This window comes from Leucoraja erinacea, chromosome 6 (assembly GCF_028641065.1).
Source record: "Leucoraja erinacea ecotype New England chromosome 6, Leri_hhj_1, whole genome shotgun sequence".
Taxonomy (NCBI): domain Eukaryota; kingdom Metazoa; phylum Chordata; class Chondrichthyes; order Rajiformes; family Rajidae; genus Leucoraja; species Leucoraja erinaceus.
This window is the reverse complement of record NC_073382.1, coordinates 57,920,290-57,935,266: the sequence shown is the minus strand read 5'-3', so window position 1 is coordinate 57,935,266 and position 14,977 is coordinate 57,920,290. Positions and strand designations below refer to the sequence as shown.

General features: G+C 41.3%; 1 protein-coding gene across 1 annotated transcript in view; it reads left to right on the top strand.

Annotated features, from left to right (window-relative positions):
• Positions 1-14,393, top strand: part of LOC129698187 (interleukin-18 receptor accessory protein-like) — a 31,035-nt gene extending 16,642 nt beyond the window's left edge. The window contains exons 4-6 of the mRNA XM_055637141.1: positions 1,356-1,505; positions 4,049-4,231; positions 11,874-14,393. Coding sequence (XP_055493116.1) covers positions 1,356-1,505; positions 4,049-4,231; positions 11,874-12,259 — 719 coding nt within the window. The 3' untranslated portion in view covers positions 12,260-14,393. The remainder of the gene's footprint in view (positions 1-1,355; positions 1,506-4,048; positions 4,232-11,873) is intronic.
• The last annotated feature ends 584 nt before the right edge of the window (positions 14,394-14,977 follow it).

Sequence of the window (14,977 nt, the reverse complement as noted above, 5' to 3'; positions counted from 1 at the left end):
AGTAAACTTGATGGGCTGAATGGCCCAATTCTGCTCATATAACTTATGAACTTATGAAGTGTGATCCCAACCGGGCTATCAGGAATGCCAAGAGAGATTTCCAAAACAAACTAGATTCCAGTTTATTCTAGTGGATGCCAAGCAATTGTGGCAGGGCCTGAATACCATTATGGGCGACAAACCAAAGTCAGAGGAGATCTCTTGCAATGATGCATCTCTACCACTTGAGCTTAATGATGTTTTGAACTGGCAAACAGGAGTGCAAAATCAGAAATCCCACTCAATGGTTGGTTTGAAAGTCCGTAAAGTGTCAACGGATATTATCTTATTAACAGGTTTTCTCTTGAAAACTGGATCACGTAAGTATTAAGGGCTGCTATCCACATGTCCCTTGTCTAACATCCCCTAACACTTGTTTACACATTATTTATCTTGCCCTGAGACTAAAGTATTGGCTGAATTCATGGGAGTTAAATGCATATTTCTGCACTTCAAGACTCTTGGATTAAATACTAATTGAGAAAGGGGAAGTAAGAGTCGGCTGCGGAAGGTCAAGGCCTGTAGGATTTTAACCTTAATCTCACGCAGTTTCTGGAAAATGATGTGAGACAGCAGCAGACCGAGATTTGGATGTAGAATCTCAATGCAATAGTGCCTAGTGAGAGTATTCCTGACATACCATCTACCTTATTGGAGACCATCGAACTATTTTTAATCGGACTTTACTGGACTTTATCTTGCACTAAATGTTATTCTCTTTATCCTGAATCTGTACACTGTGGACCGCTTGATTGTAATCATGTATAATCTTTCCTCTGACTTGATAGCTCACAGCAAAACAGCTTTTCACTGCACCTTGGTCCACGTGACAGTAAACTGAACTGAACTAATCTGAACTAAACTAAACTGAACTAAGAACAGAACAGAACAGAACTAATTCAAAGAGGAGTAAAATGTAAGCTGTGCTAGGGATTTGGAGCTTTTGGGTAGTTTTTGAACTATTGTCATTATTAAATTTCTCATGGTGAAGAACATTCCATAATTTCTGTTTCAGAGAGGTGGGAAACAATGATGGAGGAATTGGATAGGCAACGTTTCAGGTCAGGTTGAAGAAGGATCCCAAACTGAAATGTCACCTATCCATTTCCTCCACAGAAGCTGCCTGACCCGTTCAGTTACTCCAGAGTAACTTTCTGGTTTGCTCAAGATTCCAGCATCTGCAGTTCCTTGTGTCTCCTTGAAAACAATGATGTGACCTTCATATGAAATAATGTTTAAAAAAAAAAATTAAGGAAACTCAATCCTTGCATGCAATAAAATATTGACATTCCTGCAATCTGATTTTACAATTTCAGTGTCTACCATCTTTCAAATAAAAGTGATAACTATATCTACATCATTAATATTCATGTCGATTGTTTCTGGATGCGTTGGAATATATAAATTTTGGATTGAAATTGTTCTCCTTTACCGACATTATTACTCAAAGGATGAAACTATTGGAGGTGAGATCAATTCCAGGTTCTTAAGTATGATGGAATTCAACTCCATTTGGGCGTTATCATGTTTACATTTATGGGCTTAAATTGTAAAACATATTATATTTTTATATCGGTATTTTAAGTCTATTTCATGTCTGAAGAAGGGTGCTGCCTGACCCATTATATTCCTCTTTGCTTTTTGCTCAATTTTCCAATAGCAGCCTCTTGTGTCTCTATATTTTCAAAGATCCTGATTATAATTTAAAAGTATTTTCAAATTCCAGCACTGTTATGTTTTATTTAAACTTATGCCATATACATGGAATATGGCACAGTTGTGCAGCAAGATTTTCATTGTACCTGTACCTCCTGTAACTTCTGCATATGACAATAAACTTGACTTGGCATACCTTGACTTAACTCGGTGGAGCTGATACTTCACAGTTCCAGCAGCTCTGGTGTTGGAGTTTTATGTGGAGTTTGCAGGTTCTCTCCATGATTGTTTCCCCAGTGATACTGGTTTCCACCTGCATACCAAAGACGTGCAGATTTGTAAGTGAATTTGCCACTGTAAATTGTTCCTGGTGGTGGAATCTGGGGAGGAGTTGAGTCAAGAAAGTTAAGTCAAGAGTGTTTAATTGCCATACGTACCAACAATGAAATAATGAAATTCTTACTTGTAGCAGCATAATATGCCTGTAAACACAATACACAGTGGTTGTGTGGTGAACTGAGAATTTGATAGATGTGATGTGTTACCATCGGATTTGCATTACTTTCCATATGTAATTTCATTCATAGTATGTGTAAATTTAAAGGTATAACCTTTACATGAATTTTATAGAAATGTATAAAGTTGAAACAAGGAATTCTGGTTGACAAAAAAAAGACACATGGTGCTGGAGTAACGCAGCAGACCAGGCTGCATCTGTAGAGAGCATGGATAGATGATGTTTTGCGATGGGACCCTTCTCAGCATCTCTAGAGAATAAGGATAGGTGATGTTTAGGGTCAGACTAAACCATATAAACCATATAACCATATAACCATATAACAATTACAGCACGGAAACAGGCCATCTCGACCCTTCTAATCCGTGCTGAATACGTATTCTCCCCTAGTCCCATATACCTGCGCTCAGACCATAACCCTCCATTTCCTTTCCCGTCCATATAACTATCCAATTTATTTTTAAATGATAAAAACGAACCTGCCTCCACCACCTTCACTGGAAGCTCATTCCACACAGCTACCACTCTCTGAGTAAAGAAGTTCCCCCTCATGTTACCCCTAAACTTCTGTCCCTTAATTCTCAAGTCATGTCCCTTTGTTTGAATCTTCCCTACTCTCAGTGGGAAAAGCTTATCTACGTCAACTCTGTCTATCCCTCTCATCATATTAAAGACCTCTACCAAGTCCCCCCTTAACCTTCTGCACTTCAAAGAATAAAGCCCTAACTTGTTCAACCTTTCTCTGTAACTTAGTTGCTGAAACCCAGGCAAGATTCTAGTAAATCTCCTCTGTACTCTCTCTATTTTGTTGACATCTTTCCTATAATTAGGCGACCAAAATTGTACACCATACTCCAGAATTGGCCTCACCAATGCCTTGTACAATTTTTAACATTACATCCCAACTTCTATATTCAATGCTCTGATTTATAAAGGCCAGCACACCAAAAGCTTTCTTTACCACCCTATCTACATGAGATTCCACTTTCAGGGAACTGTGCACAGTTATTCCCAGATCCCTCTGTTCACCTGCATTCTTCAATTCCCTACCATTTACCATGTACGTCCTATTTTGATTTGTCCTGCCAAGATGTAGCACCTCACACTTATCAGCATTAAACGCCATCTGCCATCTTTCAGCCCACTCTTCCAACTGGCATAAATCTCTCTGTAGACTTTGAAAATCTACTTTATCCATTATCCACAACCCCACCTATCTTAGTATCATCTGCATACTTACTAATCCAATTTACCACACCATCATCCAGATCATTGATGTATATGACAAACAACAGTGGACCCAACACAGATCCCTGTGGCACCCCACTAGTCACTGGCCTCCAACCTGACAAACAACCATCCACCATTACTCTCTGGCATCTCGCATTCAGCCACTGTTGAATCCATCTTGCTACTCCACCATTAATACCCAACCATTGAACGTTCTTAACCAACCTTCCATGAGGAACCTTGTCAAAGGCCTTACTGAAGTCCATATACACAACATCCACTGCTTTACCCTCATCAATTTCCCGAGTAACATCTTCAAAAAATTCAAGAAGATTAGTCAAACATGACCTTCCAGGCACAAATCCATGTTGACTGTTCCTAATCAGACCCTGTTTATCCAGATGCTTATATATATTATAAAGAAGGGCCCTGACCCAAAACATCACCTATCCATATTCTCCAGAAATGCTGAGCCGTTGAATTACCCTGTGTCTTTATGAAGGAATGTACAATATATTTTTTCCTGTTTGTAATCTGCCGTTCAAAATGGTCCGAAACTAATTTAGCATTTTTCTCTTGCCTCCATCACTCATTTCCTTTGACAAGATGGGAAAGAATTTGATGCCTTTGTTTCGTATGCGAGTTCGTGTTCATCAGGAGATGATGTTAAGAGTGATGGCTATTTTATTACAGAAGAGAGGTTTGCCCTGGAACTGCTTCCTAGCATGTTAGAGAAGCAGCATGGTTACAAGCTGTGTCTGTTTGAGCGAGATATCCTGCCTGGAGGAGGTAAGTGCTCTTGGTCATTTTTGAGTAGTTTTAATGCAACATGGTCAAGAAATTCCACTTTTAGATTAGTTTAGAGATACCTCATGGAAACAGGCCCTTCGGCCCACCGAATCCACACTGACCAGTGATCACCCTGTATACTAGCACTATCCTACACATACAATGATACAATTTGTTTGGTGTCATTTTAACCTCATTTTGACAATTTACAATTTTCATTTGTAAGTCAATGAACTAACAAACCTATACGTCTTTGGAATGTGGAAGGAAACCATAGCAAAATCCATGCAGTCACAGGGAGTGTACAGACAGCATGTACAAACTGTACTGACAGCACCTGTGGTCAGGATTGAATCCGGGTGTCTGGCACTATAAGGCAGTAAATCTACCGCTGCGCCAATATGCTGCCCCTATTCTAGTCAGGATCCTAACACCAGCCTGAAATGGTCGTGGCAGTGGCCATAAGAAACTATTTCCACTGAAGCTCACAAAACATAGTACAGTGCAGGAATAGGCCTTTTGAGCTACAATGTTTATTTAATTACTGTAACTATATCTACTTAGCACTGCATTTGAAGATTGCTTCAGCAATGCCCCCTTACCAGGTAAACCTTAGTAGACAAATGGTTCATCCTTGCCTCCTGCTTTCCTCACTTTTAACATTACTTATCCTCCTCCACAAAATAACAAATCATTGCCATCCCTTTAATTTAAGATTTCTTCAAATCCCACAGCTTAAATAGCTGCAATTCATGTGTTTCAGGTATAGCAACTTCTGAAATCTCAAAGAAAAATTATTTCTCCCCATCCAGGATTTATCACCACACTGTGTGTTGAAGAATAAAAAATATATGGAACATTTCCAAAAGGAAACGTTTTATATCATTAGGCTTTTTACTGAGAGTCTCAATGGCTATGATCATAGGATGTTTTTTGACTCGGGTCTGGGTGAATTACCGTATGTCTGGCTGAAATAAAAGTAGTTTATTAAGATAAAGATATGTGTTATTGTTTAAAAACGGGACCATTGATGACATGCCTGGAATTCACTGTTTAACAGGCTGCACTTTTCATGTAGTTGTACAAAGCTTCAGTGAAACACAACTTAAAAATACCATGTTAAATTCCAGGCATGGCGTACTGCGCATGTTGTTCCATTGTTTAAAAAGGGTTCTAAGAGTAAACCTAGCAATTATAGACCTGTTAGTTTGACTTCAGTGGTGGGCAAATTAATGGAAAAGATACTTAGAGATAATATATATAAGCATCTAGATAAACAGGGTCTGATTGGGAACAGTCAACATGGATTTATGCCTGGAAGGTCATGTTTGACTAATCTTCTTGAATTTTTTGAAGAGGTTACTAGGGAAATTGACGAGGGTAAAGCAGTGGATGTTGTCTATATGGACTTTAGTAAGGCCTTTGACAAGGTTCCTCATGGAAGGTTGGTTAAGAAAGTTCTTAACCTGGGTATAAATGCAGGAATAGCAAGATGGATTCAACAGTGGCTGAATGGGAGAAGCCAGAGGGTAATGGTGGATGGCTGTTTATCGGGTTGGAGGCAGGTGACTAGTGGGGTGCCTCAGGGATCTGTGTTGGGTCCTCTGTTGTTTGTCATGTACATCAATGATCTGGATGAAGGTGTGGTAAATTGGATTAGTAAGTATGCAGATGATACTAAGATAGGGGGTGTTGTGGATAATGAAGAGGTTTTCCAAAGTCTACAGAGTGATTTAGGCCATTTGGAAAAATGGGCTGAAAGATGGCAGATGGAGTTTAATGCTGATAAATGTGAGGTGCTACACCTTGGCAGGACAAATCAAAATAGGACGTACATGGTAAATGGTAGGGAATTGAAGAATACAGGTGAACAGAGGGATCTGGGTATAACCGTGCATAATTCCTTGAAGGTGGAATCTCATATAGATAGGGTGGTAAAGCAAGCTTTTGGTATGCTAGCCTTTATAAATCAGAGCATTGAGTATAGAAGCTGGGATGTAATGTTAAAATTGTACAAGGCATTGGTGAGACCAAATCTGGAGTATGGTGTACAATTTTGGTCGCCCAATTATAGGAAGGATGTCAACAAAATAGAGAGAGTACAGAGGAGATTTACTAGAATGTTGCCTGGGTTTCAACAACTAAGTTACAGAGATAGGTTGAATAAGTTAGGTCTTTATTCTCTGGAGCACAGAAGGTTAAGGGGGGACTTGATAGAGGTCTTTAAAATGATGAGAGGGATAGACAGAGTTGATGTGGACAAGCTTTTCCCTTTGAGAATAGGGAAGATTCAAACAAGAGGACATGATTTCAGAATTAAGGGACAGAAGGTTTAAGGGTAATATGAGGGGGAACTTCTTTACTCAGAGAGTGGTAGCGGTGTGGAATGAGCTTCCAGTGGAAGTGGTGGAGGCAGGTTCATTGGTATCATTTAAAAATAAATTGGATAGGCATATGGATGAGAAGGGAATGGAGGGTTATGGTATGAGTGCAGGCAGGTGGGACTAAGGGAAAAAAAAAATTTGTTCGGCACGGACTTGTAGTGCCGAGATGGCCTGTTTCCGTGGTGTAATTGTTATATGGTTTGTTATATGGTTAAATTGTCGCTAATAATTTCCATGTTGTGACAAGTGCCATAATAAATAATATTATGGTGGAGAACCGTGCCAATCATTTACCGCCCTACATATTAACAGGATGTGGAAAGAGGAGAGGGCCTAATCCTAAGGCATGTAAAAGAAAGATATTTGAACATGTTGGTGCAGGGGTAACTTTGCAGATCAGGCAGCACCCCTGGAGAAAATGTCCGGGACCCCAAAACATAATTTGTCCAAGTTTTCCAGAGATACTGCCTGACCTGCTGAGTTACTCCAGCACTTTGAGTCTTTTTGTATCAGCTAGCATTTGCAGTTTCCTGTTTCTATCTTTGCCTGTTTGGTTCAGAGTCTATAAGTCCAATATTCAAGATCAACTCCTCTTGTTTTTATAACAATGATCCTGATTCCTTATCTCAGTTGCAGAATCGTAGCTCAGATCTTTATTGGACTTTAACAATTCTGTCCCTCTTGCAGAATCCAAAACACACAAGCTCCATTGTTAAATCAAGTATATGCCTCCCCACCTAAAGACTGACTTTCCCATTCCCTCAACTCCAGAGGTAATACATCGATATAGGCATTTGCAGTTACAATTCAGGCTGTCGTCGCTACAGTAGGACTTTGATTGCTTTCCCTCGGGCAGTGTGGCTGCTGGGACTAGGAGGAGGCGACCAGCCTGTAGGAAACAAGCAAATGGTGGTGATCGGGTTATTGGCCTCACTCTAGACGAGACCAAGTGGCAGGTGGGTGGCCGGGAAGTTAAGGAAGATTGGGATAGTTGGGGAGGAGAGGGAGGGTTGGAGTGCAGAAAGCCAGTGCAGAAAGATGAGAATTGGAGGGTAGAGGATGTAGAATGGATGAGAAATGAGGGAGAGGTTTTCTTTCTTCACACACTATAAGGATGTCTCATCTTTGGGGCATGTAACAAAAAAAAAGGAGTTGTAAGGACTGAAATATAATTAGGAGAGGTGCCAGGAACTGGGATAAGAAAAAAAAAATTGAGGAGGAGGTATGAGAAAATAATTGGGGCGGTACTAAGGTTGAGGTGTGGGGCGAGTCTGTTATGACGCCCTTCTCAAATAAGAGTGCCTGGCATGTGTTTAGAGTTGAGAAGACATCTGTCCATCTATGTGCTTGTAATATATCCAAGCATTCCTGCCATAACCTTGTGGTTCTGAAGAAGGGTCTCAACCCAACATGTCACCCATTCCTTCTCTCCAGAGATGCTGCCTGCCCCGCTGAGTTACTCCAGCTTTGTGTGTCTAGCTTCAGTTTAAACCAGCATCTGCAGTTCTTTCCTACACATAACCTTGTGGAAGGAATATTCAAACTTACACATATTTCCACGTTACACCCTAGCAAAAGCAAATCTAGTGCCTAAGAAGTGTTCTATGCTGAGTAGCCTCAAAATTTCAAGTGGAACACAAAATAGGGATTTATTTTACACTTCCAGAAGCGGCATTCCCAACCCCTCAGGTTCCACAAAGAAAGATTGGACATTTTGAGGACTACTTGGAATTTCCTACAATGACCACCTTTAAGAACCTTAGCTTGAGTTGCTGAAGACCTGGAGATTCTCATTGCATTGTGGACACCACATCCTCTTTGAAGGTCAAGGAAATTTAGAGTTTGAATCTTAAATTAGACAATAAACAATAGACAATAGACAATAGGTGCAGGAGTAGGCCATTTGGCCCTTCGAGCCAGCACCGCCATTCAATGTGATCGTGGCTGATCATCCCGAATCAGTACCCCGTTCCTGCCTTCTCCCCATATCTCCTGACTCCACTATCTTTAAGAGTCGTATCTAGCTCTCTCTTGAAAGCATCCAGAGAACCTGCCTCCACCGCCCTCTGAGGCAGAGAATTCCACACTCACCACTCTCTGTGATAAAAGTGTTTCCTCATCTCCGTTCTAAATGGCTTACTCCTTATTCTTAAACTGTGGCCCCTGGTTCTGGACTCTCCCAACATCGGGAACATGTTTTCTGCCTCTAGCATGTCCAAGCCCTTAACAATCTTATATGTTTCAATGAGATCCCCTCTCATCGTTCTAAACTCCAGAGTGTACAAGCCCAGCTGCTCCATTCTCTCAGCATATGACAGTCCCGCCATCCCGGGAATTAACCTTGTAAACCTACGCTGCACTCCCTCAATGTCCTTCCTCAAATTATGGGACCAAAACTGCACACAATACTCCAGGTATGGTTAATTAATATAATGATGCTGAATAGATACTGAAGAGATGCCAGCACTCTTCTTCTTCTTGCGAATGAAACATAAACCAAAGGAATAGTTAGATCTCAAGCCGGGTGTTGAGCAGCCAGGTTGTTGTCAGCACTCATTTCATTGAATAAAAGCTTGACTAAAAAAATACCTCAAACAGATTAACTGTAGTATCAAAATCTGTGAAGCTCTACACATTTAAAACTGGAAACATAGGACATAGAAAAGTACAGCACAGAAATAAGCCCATGATGTCTATACTGAACATAATGCAAGAACAAATTAATCTTATCTGCATGCATGTGATCTATACCCCTTCATACCCAGTGTACCTAACGTGCTCATCTTAGTCTCCAGTTTGGTTGTGAGTTAACATAGTGCTTCTACTGTTGCTAATACTCTGCTGGACTGTTTGTAAGAAAATCATTTCATTGTACATGTGCACTTCACACCTGTGACAATAAAAGCGCCGTTGAACAGGACTTTGATAAGCTCGGCCAAAGTGCTGAGGAATGTTAAATGGGGTTTAAGATAAATGTGAGGAGTGGCATCTTTGTAAGGCAAAAGACAAGGCCGTACTCACACAGTAAATGGAGGGCCTTGGGGCGTTGTAGAACAGACAGACCCAGAGCTGCAGGTACACAATTGTGAGAAATCACTCGGAAAGGTCCTGACCCGAAATGTCATCTATCCATGTTCTCCAGAGATGCTGCCTGACCTACTGAGTTACTCCAGCACTTTGTGTCCTTTTATGAGAAAACACTTAACATATATAATTTCTGTTTATATCTCAATTTTTTTCAATTAAAATATATCTGGGATCATGGACATTTTGGGCAATTAATGACTAAAATCAGCAAAGAATTTGCTGGAGGAACATCTGTAGGTCGAGTAACATTTGTAGATGGAAAAGGGTGGTCATGGTTTTGGGTCAGGGCCCGGCTGAGCTCTGGATTCCACCAGTCACTTGTGGCTCCTAAAGACTTGCGGGCATTAGATATAGATATAGATATAGATAGATAGATAGATAGATATAGATAGATAGATATAGATAGATATAGATATAGATATGCCATTTATTGTCACTATACATGTACAGTGAAACTGAAAGCTGCTCGTACTCAGTGCATACATACAATTTAGCACAATTAAGAGACAGAAAACAAAAAAAACAGAAGGGGAGGGGGGGGGGGGGGGGGGGGAATAGGTGCACAAATTCTGCTAATTCATATATACATATATACAGATGGAAGTCCATGTTGGGCGGTGTAGTCAGTGCATGTGTGAATTTGAATTTTGATCTCTGTTCTGCTGCTGCATATTAATGGCCCCAATGGAATGTATGTTCCAAAGAATGAACTAATCAGGAAAACATTAACACAGTCTTTGAGGTGAGCCAACGTTCTATATTTCAATATATGCATGTGTCTGACAGGGCTTCGATCTTTTCTCATAATTACTTTTGAAAGTCCCTGTTGGTGTTTTATTTAGTTAGAGATACAGCGTGGAAACAGGCCCTTCAGCCCACCATGTCCGTGTCAACCATCTATCCCGTACACTAGCATTATCCTACACACTGGGGACATTTTAACAATTTTACCAAAGTCATTTAACCTACAAACCTCTATGTCTTTGGAATGTGGGAGCACCCAGAGAAACCGGGTCTCTGGCGCCATAAAGAAGCAACTCTACCGTTGCATCACCATGCCGCTGTTCTGAAAATATTTAACATTGAATCTGAAGAAGAGTTCCGACTTGAAACATCACCTATACATGTTTTCCAGAGTTGCTGTCTGACTTGATGAGTTACTTCAGCACTTTTTGTCTAACTTTGCAATTAATTTGCATTGTAGGTTTAATTTAATAGTAATCTCATGTTTATTAGAGACCAATTGTGCAATGTGGCATGTCATTAACTTATGATGCAAAGGGATAATTATTAGCCCCAAGGCATTTGCATCTTTTTATACCTTAAACTGATAATTATGTAACAGAAGATTCATAGATTTACTTGTAGAAACTGGATAAAACAACCGTGGGAAACAATCTGCGTTGCACATTTTTCTCGGGTTGCTCAATGGAATTTGGTGATAGAATTTACTTTGATCAGTTGTATTTTGGATATGCATAAAGATAACAAAGTGGAATAATTGTAAATATTGCACATTATAAACGGAGTTATCTCAGTTTAGTAGACACTCCCCAGAATTTAATTGCATGCCCTACATGACAAATAAATGCAATGCATGCCTTCAGAGTGCAAAACTCTACAAACTATCCACTAAAACATTTGATGACAGAGTTAAAGACACATATAATGGTACAGTTGTGCAGAGGTAGAGTTGCTACCTTACACCAACAGAGACTGTTGATCCTGACTACGGATGGTGTCTGTACAGAGTTTGTACGTTCGCCCTGTGACCGCATGGGTTTCTCCAGGTGCTCCGGTTTCCTCCCACATTGCAAAGACGTGCAGGTTTGTAGGTTAATTGGTTTCTGTAAATTGTCCCCTAGTGCAGAATAGAACTAGTGTATGGGTGATCGTGGTCGGAGTGGACTCGATGGGCCGACACGCCTGTTTCCATGCTGTATTTCTAAACTAAACTAAACTAAAACTAGACACAAAGTGTTGGAGTAACTCATGGAGAACATGGCAGCATCCCTGGAGAACGTGGATTGGTCCCAATTTGATAGGACATCCATCCATGTTCCCCATTGATGCTGCCAGACCCACTGAGTTACTCCAGCACATGGTTTTTTTAATGGGCATCTGCAACTCCTTGTTTCTACTACTAAAGCATGTCTATTTATTTTCTCCAGTTTATACAGAAGATGTCATTTCAAGCATAAAGAGAAGCAGAAGAGTAATAATTGTCCTAAGCCCAAGTTACTTTGCTTCAGCTGGATCGAGGCTGTTTGAACTGCAGACAGGAGTCAACAGCATGCTCGATAATTTCAGAACCAAGGTGATTTTGATTAACTTCCATGTCCTACCCGATGTATCGCACCTTCCGGACAATGTCAAACGGGCCATTGCAGTATTGCCAGGGATAACATGGAAAGGAAACAAGTCTTCTCCTCCATCCTCAAAATTCTGGAAGATGCTCAGGTACTATATGCCAGTGAAAAAGAATGAATTATGCAAGACCCGTCAAAACATCGAACCTACAACAGTACAGCACAAGAAGAGCTCCTTTGGCCCATAATGTTTGTGCCAAAAAAGATGCTAAGAGCAACTCTCATCTGCCTGCATATAATCCATATTCTTCCAGCTCCTCCATGTTCATATGCCAATCCAAAAGACTCTTAAATACCACTATCATATCTGCCTCAACCGCCAACCTCAGCAGTGCATTCCAGGCACTCACCACCCATTCTGTAAAAAATCTTGCCCCGCACAGCCCCTCTAAACTTAGCCTCTCTCACTTTAAATCTATGCCCTCTAGTGTTTGACGTTTACATCGTGGGAAAAATGTTCTGTGAAAACCCTATATACGTTTCTCAAAATTTTATATATTTCTATCAGGTCCCGCAACCTAAGGCATTCCAGAGAAAACAATCCAAGTCTCTCCATGTTCTTAGGCACAGTGGTACAGCATTAGAGCTGCCACCTCACAGCACCAGAGACCCCAGTTCGATCCTGACTTTGGGTGCAGTCTGTGTGGAGTTTGCACGATTTCCCTGTGACCACGTGATTTTCCTCTGGGTGCTCCGTTTTCCTCCCACATCCCAAAGATGTGTGGGTTTGTAGGTTAATTGGCCTCTGTAGTGTAGTGGGATAACTAGTGCGAATGGGTGATCAATGGTGCGCATGGACTCGGCGGACCGAAGGGCCTGTTTCCATGCTGAATCTCTAAACTAAAACCAAACTTCATACCCCTTATCCAAACATAATTCTGGTAAACCCCCTCTGCACCTTTTCCAAAGCCTCAACATACTACCTATAATGGGCCACTAGAACTCCATACAATACTCTGAATGTGACCTAACCAATTCCCATAAAGCTGCGACATGCCTTCTTGACTATTGTACTCAATTCCTCAACCTATGAAAGCAAGCATACCATATTTCTCCTTTACCTCTCTGTCTACTTGTGTTGCCACTTTCAGAGAGTTATGGGCTTGGACACCAAGATTCCTTGGTACATCAATGCCATTAAGGATCATGCCATTCATTTTATATTTTTGCTTTACATTAGACCTCCGAAAGTGCAACACTCCACACTTGCTCAGATTAAACTCAATCTGCCATTTGTCCTCCTCTGTCCTAGGGGGAGCTTCCTGCAGCCGAGCTTGAAGGCACTGCAGGCAATACCCTCTACTCCAGGCCCACTCCTCGTGTCTGTCATTGCCAGCGACTCCCTTCTCGACTCTCCCATCTTGGGATCTTCCGAGCTTCCCCCCATCCCACTGCAGGCAATGGCCCGCCAGGCCCTTCTTCGCAGCGGTGAACTAGGCGTGCCGCAGCATGTGGCCGCAGGTGATCCAGTGGGTCTTTGTTCTCATCGGCAGCAAAGTCCATCGTTACTCTCGGACGCCTGCTGGGTCCCTCTTATTCAGCACCGCACAGGCCGCTGGGTCCGCTCTTGCACAGCTCCACAGTACTCGTCGAGAGCTTCCCTTCTGCACCATTGCGGCCCTCACTGGCACTTCCCTTGTTCAAGGCTCTTGCAATCTCCTCTCTTGCCTGTCGATCCTATCCGGACCTTTAATTTAATCTAAACTTTGATTTATTTGTTACTATCATGTTTGTTATTTGTCCATTTAATTCAGTTATACATTACATATTGTTTCAAATAAGAGAGACACAAAAAGCTGTAGTAACTCAGCGGGACAGGCAGCATCTCCGGAGGAATGGGTGACGTTTTGGGTCGAGACCCTTCTTCAGACTCAAAAACTGATTAAAGTACATAGAAATCACAAACTGTGATTGTATCATTTAATTTTATAAGCTATACAGATGCAGATTCTTTAGTTTATGAAAACATTTGGATTTGCTGTTAATATTTTGAGTGAACTTTCTTCATTATAAGAACTTTGGCACTGTGTTGTTAAATAAAGTAAATTTCCAGCTTAGAAAGACAAGTAATCGAATGAATGAATGAATGAATGTATAAGTTTATTTGCCAAGTATTCACATACAAGGAATTTGCCTTGGTGGTCCGCCCACAAATTGTTGGAGACAATTGTTGGTTTAGCATTACAGTGAACCAAGGCATTGCGGAGAAAATGGTCTCTACGAAATGCTTAAAGGAATAGGGATAGGAAGATGTGACTGGTGGTGGCATCATGATGGAGGTGATCCGCTGTATGGTCATCTCCTATCTCCAAATCCCATTTTTTCTTTTGATCTCCCCTCTCCCCATTTCCATCCATAATCCTGGCCTATGCTGTAAATTTCACCCCTTCTCTTCTATCCTCATCTGACATTCTTTTGTCCCCTTTTCATCACTAACCTTTGTCACTTATTCCACTCATCTACCAATCACCCCCATCACCTCACCCATATCCACCTTTCACTTGCCAGGCTTTATCCCATTCCCACCTCTCTTTTCCAGCTTTCTCCCTCTGCTCCATCAGACTGAAGACAGGTCCCGAACAGGTGTCGTCTCTCTACACCCTCCACAGATGCTGCCTGACAAATTGACTCCAGCACTTTTGTTTTGCTCAAAATTCCAACAGCTGGATTTACCTTTTAGTAAATTGTAAATGTGCCCCTAATGTGTGTAGGATAGTGTTAGTCGGTGGGGATCGCTGGTCGGCATGGACTTGGTGGGCCAAAGGGCCTGTTTCTACACCGTATCTCTAAGCTAAACTAAACATAGACAAGTTGTATATGAAGGACTGCAGATGCTGGTTTATACCAAAGATAGACACAAAAAGCTGCAGTTTCAAACATACAGAAGCACAAGCACCCAACTTACA